General features: G+C 50.2%; 1 protein-coding gene across 2 annotated transcripts in view; it reads left to right on the forward strand.

Annotated features, from left to right (window-relative positions):
- PRKG1 (protein kinase cGMP-dependent 1) overlaps positions 1–12,075 on the forward strand; it is a 526,334-nt gene that overhangs the window by 30,398 nt on the left and 483,861 nt on the right. Inside the window, exon 1 of one of the 2 annotated variants that reach the window (XM_072869341.1) lies at positions 4,624–5,496. The exons of the other annotated variant lie outside the window; for it this stretch is intronic. Within the exon in view, the coding sequence (XP_072725442.1) occupies positions 5,186–5,496 (311 nt within the window). The 5' untranslated portion in view covers positions 4,624–5,185. Of the gene's footprint in view, positions 1–4,623; positions 5,497–12,075 lie in introns of those variants that run through there. 2 annotated transcript variants of the gene reach the window in all.

Consider the following 12,075-nt stretch of genomic DNA (forward strand, 5'->3'; position numbering starts at 1 on the left):
AAAACAGCACTAAGTATTTATGTTGGCAGTTTTCAGAACAAGTTGCTGCTTAACATGAGCCTGAAGAGACTTCTTAAGGCAACTGAATCATTTTGAAGCCGCTTCTGACTTAATCCAGCCCATGGGAAGACGTGTCTTAAGCTCTGCTCGTGTCTGACCTTGCCAGGCAGTCCAGCCCTTTCTGGCAGGTGGAAAAAAATCAACCAGTCACTTGAGGTGTGTATGGACAGGAGGGATCAGGATCAGGGTCCCGTTCCCACGCCTGACCTGCCTGGAGATCTGCTGCTATTTGCAGTTCCTATGTTGGGGCACACAGAAAATGTGTTTACTCTTTCCTGGAGAGAGCCCAGCCCTAAAGATTCATTTAGGCTGTGGATATGCGAAGGTGCTACCAGGAAGCTCATAGCATCCCATCCTACCCCGTAGGGACTCATGAGCAGCTGAACCAGCACTGAAGGGAAGGGATGCGGAGACCCACTGCCACCGCATGCAACTATCTGATGGGGTGAGCTGTTGAAAATCCAACTTTCCATGCGATCATGGGAGAAAAAGCCTGGCTTAGAAAGACATCTTTCAACTAAAGTGTGTCAGATCCTTTTTGGAGGGCAAAGGATCTGTGGTTTCTGTAGACACATAGGCAGGGCTGGTGTGAATAAGGTCTTGTTAGTGGGGAAAAGAAGTCAGAGTTTTGGTTGCTCTAATGGAAGGAAGAAGATTTGAAGGGCTTGTTGAATGTTTATTCAACTTCTGGATATTGAGAATAATTTATTAGCACTCACTGCAAGAGTGTCCAAACTTGGATATCTCCATCCCTTTGGTGGGGAGGACCAAATGGGTTTCAGCTTCATTTTTAGAGGTTCCAGAAAGGACCAAAATAAGAGGGAATGTCCAATGTCATGAGACAATAGGACTTATTTTTGGAGATAAATGGGGCTGCAGCACCCCCCAAATACTGCCAATTCCTGCTCCTTGGTCTTAGCGAGGCTCCTTGGACACAGTAGTTCCAGCATTATCTCCATCCTTGGGAGATGAATTATTTGCTGCCCCCTGCAAATCTGTAGAGCACCGTGGCCCCAGAAGGAGCTACCAGAGGCACTCTATTCGGGGCAAAAGGCAAAAACAATGGCCAAATGTGCCCCAGGGAGGAGTCAGATGTGTTCATGTTTCAGTATGTGGCACTCTTTCCTCTGCCCCAGCGACTGGCATGAATTTTGGGTGCTTGGTGGAACAGGGACGTAGCATCCCACAGATGAGACCTGGTGACTTTCCATGGTGAACTGCAACTTGAGTTGGTTATAGCATGCTTTTTGCAAGAGTTCAGCTCATGTACGTGCTGCTTTCCTCTAGATCTTCCTGTATTTTTAGTCTTTCCTTCTTCATGTTGTAAAGGTGTTGCTGTGAATATGCACGTAGGGAATGCATTTGGCTTTGCAACTGGCTGTGTGCCATCGGCAGGTAGAGACCTGTGGATCACACACCTTCCCAAATCTTCACAAAGCCCTGACCAGCACAGAAATGCATCACAAAATCCAAGCAGTTCAACTTTCTACCACAGGCTGATCGGCTCCCATAGATATTTTGGGAAAAGAGTAGGGATTGGTATTGGAGTGGATTAAGCAGGGGGAAAAAAAATGCTTCCAGGAAGAGGAAAATGTTTATGTATGTACTCAGTGATGCATCTCCAGCTTCTCCGTCCACGCTGTCCTGGCCAGCTGTAGCAAGGTGACATTTGCCAGTTAGTGATCCTGCTTGCTCCCTGAGCTTTGATTGGCGAGCCCAGGGAGATGTTTGCAGAATAGAGAGCTTTCAAATATGTTTTTAGCTTGGAAGATGGCAGCTGAGTGGGTGCATTTGGTGACAGATGATCCTTGAAAGGTTTAGAAGCAAAAAGCTATTAAAACCTAGTTGTGCAGAGAGGAAATATTGTGAGTATATCAAAGCCTGTTCGAAGAGAAGAAACATCGCTGTTTCTTGTGATTCCCATCAGCAAGCCCTGGCACGTGGTGTTTTGGGGCAGAGGATGCTCTCTGCAGATGCTTTTTTTCAGCTTCCTGCTTACTTGACATCCAGGCACAGTATCGCAGTGGCCGGATCAGAAAAAGGCTTTGGGATGACCGTAGCCAAAGGCACCCTTAACAAACTGCCATCAGCTTTGCTCTGTTCTCTGGAAACCCAAGCCATTTGGTGCATTCCTGCTATTCTTCTCCCTAAAGCCATTTCTTTCCATTCACTGGATCAAGAAGACAAAGCAGCTGCTCTGAGAGTGTGGGATTTTTTTACTGGGAACTTTAAGTTGAGAGGAATGGGATCAGAGGATTTATTTTTATCGGAGTGGGGCAGTACACTGGGATCCCTGAGATTACACACCAGCCGGTACCAGGAAAGCCTGAAGTATGAACCACAGGGAGGAGATCTGTACTCTCCCAATGGTTTCTTTGGGAGAGCAGTGATTAGTCGAAAATAAGCAACTGCTGGCTGCCTTCCCATGGCAGAACTCAGCTGTCAGGTTGTGAAGCCCTTTGGGCTGCTTTGGCCTCATCCTTAAATCAGGGAAGACCAGCCTTAGACTTGACAGCTGCTAATTATAGTCCCAAATCTAAAACTGAGCTATAAAATCTCTCTTTAGACCTCATAGATCTTACGAAAATCTGTTTCCCATCTGTAAATAAATATTTTCTTTGGTTATACTCAGCTAAATTCCTCGCCAGTTTTATTTCCCATAATTTCTTGTGGTTTTCTCCAGATCCTTTCTGATCTAGGTACTGTTGTCTCAGTCCCAGACTGTGCACCTCTAATAGAAACCAAGTAATGTGATTTTACCGCTTGTCATTGAGAAATTATGCACAAGTTCCCCCCCCCCAGGGCTGTTACTCTTTTGAAGCCTGGTGGGATTCAGTTAACCGTATCACCATCTCCCTCGTCTGGAAGTTGGTATCACTTCTGTAGGGAGGAAAACAATAAAACTTTAGGCACGTCAGTTGAATGCTATTAAAATACTTTATTTATCATTGATTTCTAGTTTGTAGGCAGCAGGAGTGCATCTATTTAATGCTGGTCTTCTTTACAGTGGAAATGTTCAGAAGATATTTGGTACTTTTGTTCCTAGTGAGTTATGCAAGATTGAAATGGAGGGAATATACAGTAAAAAATGCTGTCTGAACTTAAAAAGCGCTTTGGCAACCCATGGAAAACAACCAGGGGACTTTGCTTTTGTGCCTGGCACATATGCATCAAGGAGACTGAAAACTGAAGCGTTTTACATAACCCAGTTTTTTTTCTCATGTGCATCTCAAAAAATGCAGGAGGTGTCAAATAAGTTGAAGAACCTGCAAAGCCTCATGCTTATGAACAGAGGCCAGGCCCTTTCAAACAGCAGTGTTGAGCAGGGAGCAGTTGTAATTCCTCATCTGTTCTTTTTTTTTTTTTAAATTTATTTTATAAAGACCATCTGCAGGTTGAAAGCTGGACTTTGGACTCAGCCAAGCGCCAGTATGTAACAGTAAAAAAAAAAACAAACCCAAAACTAAAAACCAACCAAGAAAGCTCAATCCCATAAACACTCTCTATGTCTGGATGTCTCTCATTGCCAGCTAATGCCCGAATGGGAGGTCTACACACACTGCTAACAGCAGATACAGACACGTAGGTACCACCCACCTCCAAAAAATGTATCCATGGCTGCACCTGACCGCTCTCCTCCCCAAATTAAACTCCCAGAGAGTGAACTGAAGCAGCTGCTTCTGCTGCCCTGAAAACGTCCAAGCATGAAACTGTGCCGGTGCCCCAGTGCTGCAGAAGCTCTTGCGGGGCGCCTGTGCCTAGCTGGGCTGTGGAGGTTTTTACCCCCGACTCCTCCAGACTGTGCAATCTTATTGGGAAACCCCCAAACCAGCTATTTTCTTGCCCACAGGTCCCTCTTTCTGCCCTGGAGGGCCAAGCCCGGGAGCCGCGTTGTCACAGCATACATCGCTATCCCTTCTGTGCCTGGCAAATGCAGGCAAGACGAAAGAAAACAGAAATTTGGCATCAAGGGCTCAGCTGATGCGGCTCATTTATTTTATTTTGTTATTTTTGTGCTGCAGACCCATGGACTGTATCGCATAGGTAGAACTGGTATGTAGCAGTTTGTTCACACACAGAAAATCGAAGCGCATGAGGCATCGTGCTTGGACACTGGGAAAATCCTATCGTGTTTGGTATAGCAGAAGCTAGCTTATGCTTTCATGTGGGTATTGGCGCTACAGAGAAAGTCCATTTCCCATATTTTAAGTTGGTTTTTTTTTTTTCAGTGCTCTAAGACCCATGTGCCCTGCCTCCAGGCTTTTCCAGTGCAGACATACTTGACCGATATTCACATTAAAATCTGGGTTTTTGGAGCTCAAAGCTTGCTGAGATGGAGCAGGAGCCATGCCAGGCACAGGCTTGTGCTTTCACTCAGAGAAGACAACAAAAATTGGCTGTTAAAAAAAAAAGTAAATGGGAGATAAGCCGGGCAAGTTCTGTAGGGAAAAACTAGCACCTTTGATTGGAGCAGAGGATGGGAAGGGAGAGGACCAGGGGACACCCCGAAAGGGGGACGGAGAGGGCAGGTTTGTGCAGCCATCTCCCACGGGTTGGACCTGTTTGATGGCCTCCTCCCGCAAAAGGACGGGAGGGAAGGGCTCGGCACAGGCTCCCGGCGGCGGAGCGCCCCCGCAGCCCCGGGGGGAGCCGCCGGCCAGCCCCCTCCCCGCATCCCCCGCCGGGCGACCCCGCGGGCCGGCGGCGCGGGGGTGTGGGCGGTGCGGGGAGCCGGCGGGGCCGGGAAGGAGGGAGCGGGGAGTGCATGTGCATCCTCGCAGGCGCCCCTGCCTCCCTCCCCGCCGCCTTCCCTCCTTCCCTCCCCCTCCGTGTGTGTGTGTGTGTGTGTGTGTGTGTGTGTGTGTGTGTCTCCTGCTCCTTCTCCAGCCTAGCCTGACGCAGGCGGATCGAAATCGCCCCTAACAACCCGGCTCCGGAGCGCGGTGCCGGCGGCGGGGGTCCGGCTGCGGCGGGGCCCCGGCGGGCAGCGGGGCCGCGCCGGGCCGGGCCGGGCCGGGCCGGAGGGGGAGGCGGAGGCGAAGTTGGCCCAAGTGCGGGGAGGCGGCGGGCGGCCCGGGGGGGAAAGTTGCCGGGAGCGGCGAGGGGCGAGCGAGGCGGCAGGACCATGGGCACTTTGCGGGATTTACAGTACGCGCTGCAGGAGAAGATCGAGGAGCTGCGGCAGCGGGATGCGCTCATCGACGAGCTGGAGCTGGAGTTGGACCAGAAGGACGAACTGATCCAGAAGCTGCAGAACGAGCTAGACAAGTACCGCTCCGTGATCCGGCCCGCCACCCAGCAGGCGCAGCAGCAGAGCGCCGGCACACTGCAGGGGGAGCAGAGGACCAAGCGGCAGGCGATCTCAGCCGAGCCCACCGCCTTTGACATCCAGGATCTCAGCCACGTCACCCTCCCCTTCTACCCCAAGAGCCCACAGTAAGCAGGGGGTTCACCCCGGGTACCCACCGCCCGCGGGGAGCGGAGCGCTCCGTGCCTCGCCTCTCCATCCGCCGCGCTCAGCCACTCTCGCCCCCTTCTCCCCTCGCTGCTTGCGGGGCAGCCGGCGGACGCCTCTTCCCCTCCATCCCCCGTCCTCGCTGCTGCCGCCGCCCGCCGGGGAGGGACCGTGGGGGGGCGCGGAGCGGAGCCTCGAAGCGCCGTGGCCCCGGGTGCCGGCCGCCTCCGCACCCTCCCGGGTGGCCCCGCGATCCGCGCGGTGGGAAAGTTGCGAGCTCCAGGCTTGAGGAGGGGATGAGTGAGCCCCGAGGTGGGGGGAGAGCCGCGGTCCCCCGCCCCGGCCAGCCAGGCTCCTTTCTGACCCGGCCGCCCTCCCATCCCGCCGGGGGAGGCACGGCGGCGAGCTCGGGCAGGGGCGGGCTGCCGCCGGGGCGGGTTTTGCTGCCGGTGGGTTGAACCGGAGCGCATCGCGGTCTCGGGGGGCTTTATCGCTGCGGGAGGGGACGGGGGAAACCCGGGGGTCTCTTCCCCCCCGGGGAGGAGCGCCGTCCTGGAGGGAGCGATTCACAGCGGGGCGGGCAGTGCTGGGCACTGTGCGGGCAGGGGAACTTGGAGCCCGGTGGGGTGCGGTGCCCGGGTCTCCAGCAGCCTTCTTGCCACCCTGCTTGGCCTCCCTTGCCCGGTGGGTGTTTGGGGGGCGGGGAGGAAGGCAGTGGCAGGGGCTCGCTGCAGTGTCCTGGTCCGGTGGAGGGTGTGCGGGGAGGGAAAGTTGCGGGGAACCTCGGTTCCCACCTCACAGCACGCCTGGGAGATGCTCTGCCCTGGTTTCACACTTGCCGCAGACTAGGCAAATTATAGCGATTTAATGGAGAAAAAGGGAGACCTTGCAGGAGCGAGATCACCCCCCCTCCCCGTTAGTATCTTTTCCTAGCCAATAAATTGCAATGCCTTTGGCTCAGCACTCCTTAAGGGATTAAAAAAAAAAGGAGAAAAAGAGATCATCGGCTGCTGAAGCGCGTGGCTTCATGTGCAAGCACAATGGAGGGCGGCAGGGGCCGGCTCGGGGCTCGCCTCCCCGTGCCCGCTGCTGCCGGGCCATGCCCCTCGGCTGGCGGCAACGGGGGCTCGACCTCCCCGTCGCCGCTGCCGGTCGGTGGACAAATCCGCCTTCCCTTTGCGGCCGACATCTTCCTCGCTCAATTAGACGGGAGCGCTGGGGTCGTGGAGGATCGTTCGAGCCATCCTGGTAGTTGGGGTTGTTCTTGTTTGGGGTGGGCTTTAGGATACAGGTCACCCCCCAGCCACTTCTTAGGGCATATGGCAGACGGGGCCCTCAGCCTCTCGGCGCTGTGTCGCTCCAGCGAGGCCCCTCCGGAGCCCCATGCAGGACTTCACCAGCCTCACACGAGTGAGGATTTACTCCCGGGCAGAGGCGATGGCGGGGCTGGTGGCACAGGTGCTGCAGGCGAGGTGCGGCCAGCTGCGAGGGACGATGCCCAAGTGCTCCCCATTGCCCTGACTGGGGATGTCAGAGCAGGAGTTGCCTACTCGCCGCCGGGACTCGCTCGTTTCCCCGGTAGGTTATGGGCTGGGGCCGAGGCCAGGCGGTGCCGCTGGCCCTGCCCTGCTCGCGCAGCCTCGGCCCTTCCCGCCGCCATGGCGGGCCCCCGCCGTCTCCTGGCAACCGCCGCGCCGGGGCCTCTGGCCCCGCCACCGCCTCGGGACCCTCGGCCGGGCCCGGCCGCCGTGTGGCGGGGCGGCGGCTGCCGGCTCTCCTGCGTGCTCGCTCCCCCCCTATTCCCGCCGCCGTTTCTCCACAGATATTTTGCCCTTTTAAGGCGAACGGCCGCGGCTCCGGATTCATAACGGCGTCGGGGAGAAACTGTGGTGGACCAAAAAAAAAAACCCAACCCCAAAACCAAAGAAAAAAAACCACCCCAAAAGTGGAGACCGGGTTCTCTCAGGTGGGGGGGACGGCTCCCCCATGAGCAGGCGACGGGCTGAGGTGCGGGCAGGCAGGTTGCTCTGTGCAAGCCGTGGTGTGTCTGGTAAACGTCTAAGGTGGGATAAGGTGGCCCAGAGGCATTAATTTCCTCAATTAAACTATAGGACAGCATATCACATCTGAAAATGTTTATTTTTCTGTCGGGGGGTTGTGTATGTTTGCCCCTTGGTGCCCTCGAAGTGTGAATCAAGCCCCCAGATCTCAGGGAAGTGCTTCAGGTTTCAGCAGAATGAGCCTGGAGCCTCTGCTGTGTACGGTGAAATACATAGGAAGCCTGATGAAGCCTTGAATTAACGTTTTCCAGCTTGAATTTTAATTGCTCATTGTGTAAATGCCTTGCCATAGTGTCATGTGGGGTGTAACGCGCACCACCTGCCTGAGGGAGTATTTCATATTTACCTTGCATGGGCAATACTCTAATACTTTTTACAATATTTATACAATATACAACTCGCAGCTTCAGACCTTAATCACAGAGGTAGAAAAGGTACTTGCTCACAGCTTCAGGAGTGTACGTTGCTCTAGGAAGTGTTTGCTCTTCTGTTTGAACTGTCATGTTATGGTGATGAGAAGCCCTCATGCCCAAGGATGGACACCTGCTAAGGCGACACGATGTCTTCTGGTGATAGATGGTCATCTTGGGTCTTGCCTAAATCTGTAACTGCACCGATGAGCACTTTTAATTTGAGCATCCCAATGAAAACTAAGATATGGCTTCCTAAATAAAGGAAAACATAAGCCATGTATTTTGCTTACATGTAGTTCTCGTGATTAAAATACAATCCAGATGACCTGCTCTGTTAGTGGTGGAGGCACCTGGGAGACTGAGTGAGGAAGCGCAACTGGTTTAGTTTATTTGGGATCATTAATACCTAAATTTTTATTTTTCTTAGGCTTTTCTACATGCAGTTGCAAACATGGCTTACACAGTGCTCCTGTGTGGTTGAGGGAAGGTCCTTGTCTTGATGAAACAAACGTGACACAATCTTGATGACATTTTCATGTTCAATATAACTGTTTGTGGTGGTACTGGAGGTTAAGGTGGAGAGGACCTGAAGCAGAACAGGAACTACCAAAATATGCAAAGAAGGGTTGACTTTTTTGCCCTGTTCATGCCGAACCTCAGTGACTCTTGAGGTGATGGCATCCAACTTTTGGTTTTGACAAGCCATCAAAGTATCAGCCTGTTTTCCAGCATTATACAGAAGTAGGAGCACCCAGAGGACACACAGGACATCTTCAGTTGTTTGGTAGCCTGTGGTTTTTTTGCAGTTCAGTAGTGCTGGATCTGTCCTCCTGATCTGGTGGAGCACCTAGGGCAGCTGGAGATTAGTAGGATCAGTAGTGGTAGAAAGTCTGTTAGAAATGAGGAGGAGTGATCATGAGAGCCATAGTAGACTTCTGATACCTGTGGGTCTGACTCTGTGGTGAAGTGTCTATGGAAGCTGCTGTAATTCCACATAGAAGATTCTGGGTTACAAAATGGTTAAACTCCAAATGGCTTTGAAGTGTGAAAGTGAATTTAATTGCCTCATATGGAAAAAATACCATTAAATTTCCTGCAACATCTTACCTTGCACACAAATCCCACCATTTAAGATGCATATAGTTTAAAAAAATAGCCATTTCAGAGTGTTAAGAGTTTTAGTTGCTGTTGCAGGATTGGGCTTATTTTGCCTCTAAAATTCTTCTTTTTAATGTGAAATGGGACTTTGTGGGTTCACATGAGGCGTTTATAGCTAAAATCCATGGAGGGACACATTCTGCCATTTTCTTCCAAGTTAGGAGACCAGCGAGAGAAGTCAGGCCTTGGCATCTTTATCAGTCTTCGTATTCAAGTAACTAGAAGCTGGTTGTCTAAGTGACTGGCTTTTTCTGTCTTTTTCTTTCTCCCCCCAAAGAAAATAACTTGCAAGAAGTGACTGGAGTAAGTGGGCACAGACTGTGGAGAAAGCTGGATGGTTTTCCATGGTAGAAAAATGCCGTGACAAATCCTTATCTCCTCTTCATCTTTTAAAATTGCTGCTCTGTTTGTTTTCCACGCCTTTGACCTCTTGCAGGATATATCCTGGCTGTTAACAGCCTGTCAGCATGAAAAGAATACTGTGAGACCGAGTTTGTACCAACTGTTATTCCAATTAAGATTTTACAGAGCTGCAGACCAAAGAATAGCCTTTTTACCTAGGAAGCTGTAACTCTTGTCTCTTCGCTTTCATTATTTTGTACTTGCCATGGGAAAATACCCAGAACTTTAATTTCAAAAGGCTGTTTCATTTGGTGATTGGCAACAGCTGTATGCTTTTTTGGAAGACTATGTAATCAGCATATTTTGTTTTCCAGAAGGGAAAAAAAAATTGTAGAAGCAGAACGTAAAGCAAAGCAGAGAGCTCGTGAGCGTGAAAAAATGTATAGGGCCCGATCTTCTCTTGTCAGAGGTGCTGTATGCCCTGTTGTTAACTGAGGTAACGGCAAAATGCTGCGTCATTTATAGAAAATGTTGAGTAAGATGAAAAATGAGTTATTTTTGTGAGTTAACAGACTTAGGAATGCTTTGAATGTAAAGTTGGGGTATCTGCCAAAATCCCAGAGATTTGGTTTTGGGGGGAGGAGCAGCCTGTGAGTTGTATTTAAGACTTCTGGTTTAAAAAAAATAAAATACTTGGTTGCATAGCCTTAGGGAAAGTACAACATACATACAAGAGATTTAACAAAATCCCTTCAATGGCTAAATTGGTTCTTTGAGGGCGAATGTGCACATGTTCTGTGGACTAGAGACATATTTTTTTAAGTGATCATAAGAGTAATAAAACCCCCAGAAATATTTGCAAAGCACTTAATATTTAGAGTATTTGTATAAAAATTATCTGCTGGTATTTATAAATGGTATGTATGCTGTGTTACCCAGGAGCCATCCATTAATTAAAACTCTCAAACTATAGTTCCAAAAAACCAAAACAACTGAAAACCCAACCCCTTTTCTTAAACCCGAGGCTTTCCTCTTTCTAAAATAATTTGGAGGATGGTTTCAACATAATTTAACCACTAGAAACTGATAGTTGAGATGATTGAGGGACCTGCGATAAGGAACTGAGACAACGCTCCTGCCATGATTGCTTCCTGAAGTGCAGAACAGGAGCTGTGAAATCAGACGAGGGATGGTGGCCTCTTTAGTCCTGTTATGTTCTGGTTTTGGTGTCGCGCTGCAGAAAACATCACATCAAAAGTAGTCAGCAGCAATGGATGTAAGGGTCCAACCTTAAATTTTTTTCGGTATCAAGATGTAATTCAGTATGATGTGTCCAGCGACCGATTTAAATGTGTTTATCATTTGTTTGAGAGTAATTAACTGCAGTGGTTGCTTTTATGTGCTGCGTGATGTAATGTTGAATCCATCTGAATGTAGTTTAACATTGTTCTGAAGAAGAGTTTATGTGCCTGGAAAGATCTGCTAATTCTTGATTAAATGCTGACATCCATTAATATCAGTGGGGGTTTTTTTAGTATGCAGGATTTAAGGGGTTGGGACTTTAGGGTTAGGACTTTAGTATATGTGTCAAATGGTGATAGGGTAGCGTCTCTCCACTGGCAGGAGGTCTGTGAGAAAGGATGATGTGCTCACCAATATGAGATGTGGCCAAGAGCATTGCCTTGGGCAATGATCTCCCTTAGGCCCACGCTGATTAGCTTTCCACTTATCTTGGCAGCTGTCAAGGGGACAGATCGCCTTTTCTCCTGCTGTTCTAGTGGCGTGGTGCCACTCAAACCCTATCACGGTTTTTGTGTTTGGCTTCAGCTGGCTGATTTGCATGAACAAGCTCTTGGATGCTGTGAAGGACAGCCCGCTCCTGTAGCAAGTGCTGCTGAATCTGGGTACGTGGGACTTGTTGCCTACCCAGCAGCCTGGTCCTAAACTTACCTCATCTCTATGGCTGGCCAAGGCAGCTTGGCAGCGTTATCTTGTGAGCCATCTCCTCTCTTGACTCCCCAAACACCCAACTTGCTCCGCTTCTGTTCACGCAGCAGGGCTGAGAGCAGACCCTCGTTGCGCTTCGCAGGGATGAGTTTTTGTTGTGAAGGATGATAGGCTTCCTGACAGAAGTTTTAACATGCAGCGTGTCAAAGATTGCTGTAAATGCAAGTCAGTCAAATGTTATTTTACTCTGTTTTGACAGGTCTGGCTTGGCAGTGGTGGTGCTGGTGGTGGATGGGGCTTTCCTCTACGCAAGAGGCACACGTGTGACTCACACCTCGGAGTCTGTGCTGCTTAATGCGTTGTGAAGTGGCAAGCGTGAGATTGCTGGTAGTTTGGCTCTTTGTATCGTTCAGCCTTCTGAGGCTTTGGTTACTAGTTGTGGTAAGGAATAACTATATTGTATTTAGTTATTATGCAGAGGACAAAGATTTTTGTCTATTGGCAAGTAGTGTTTTGGGTCATCTCTGAAGTGTGCTTGTTTAGTCAGGTAATGTTTATGCTGAATGTAAGCTCTAAGGGCCAGAGGTGTTTTATTCAAAGGAAAGTAAAAAACAATTCACTGGACGAAGCTATTAAAACC

Source organism: Ciconia boyciana, chromosome 8 (assembly GCF_034638445.1).
Source record: "Ciconia boyciana chromosome 8, ASM3463844v1, whole genome shotgun sequence".
In the NCBI taxonomy this organism is placed as follows: domain Eukaryota; kingdom Metazoa; phylum Chordata; class Aves; order Ciconiiformes; family Ciconiidae; genus Ciconia; species Ciconia boyciana.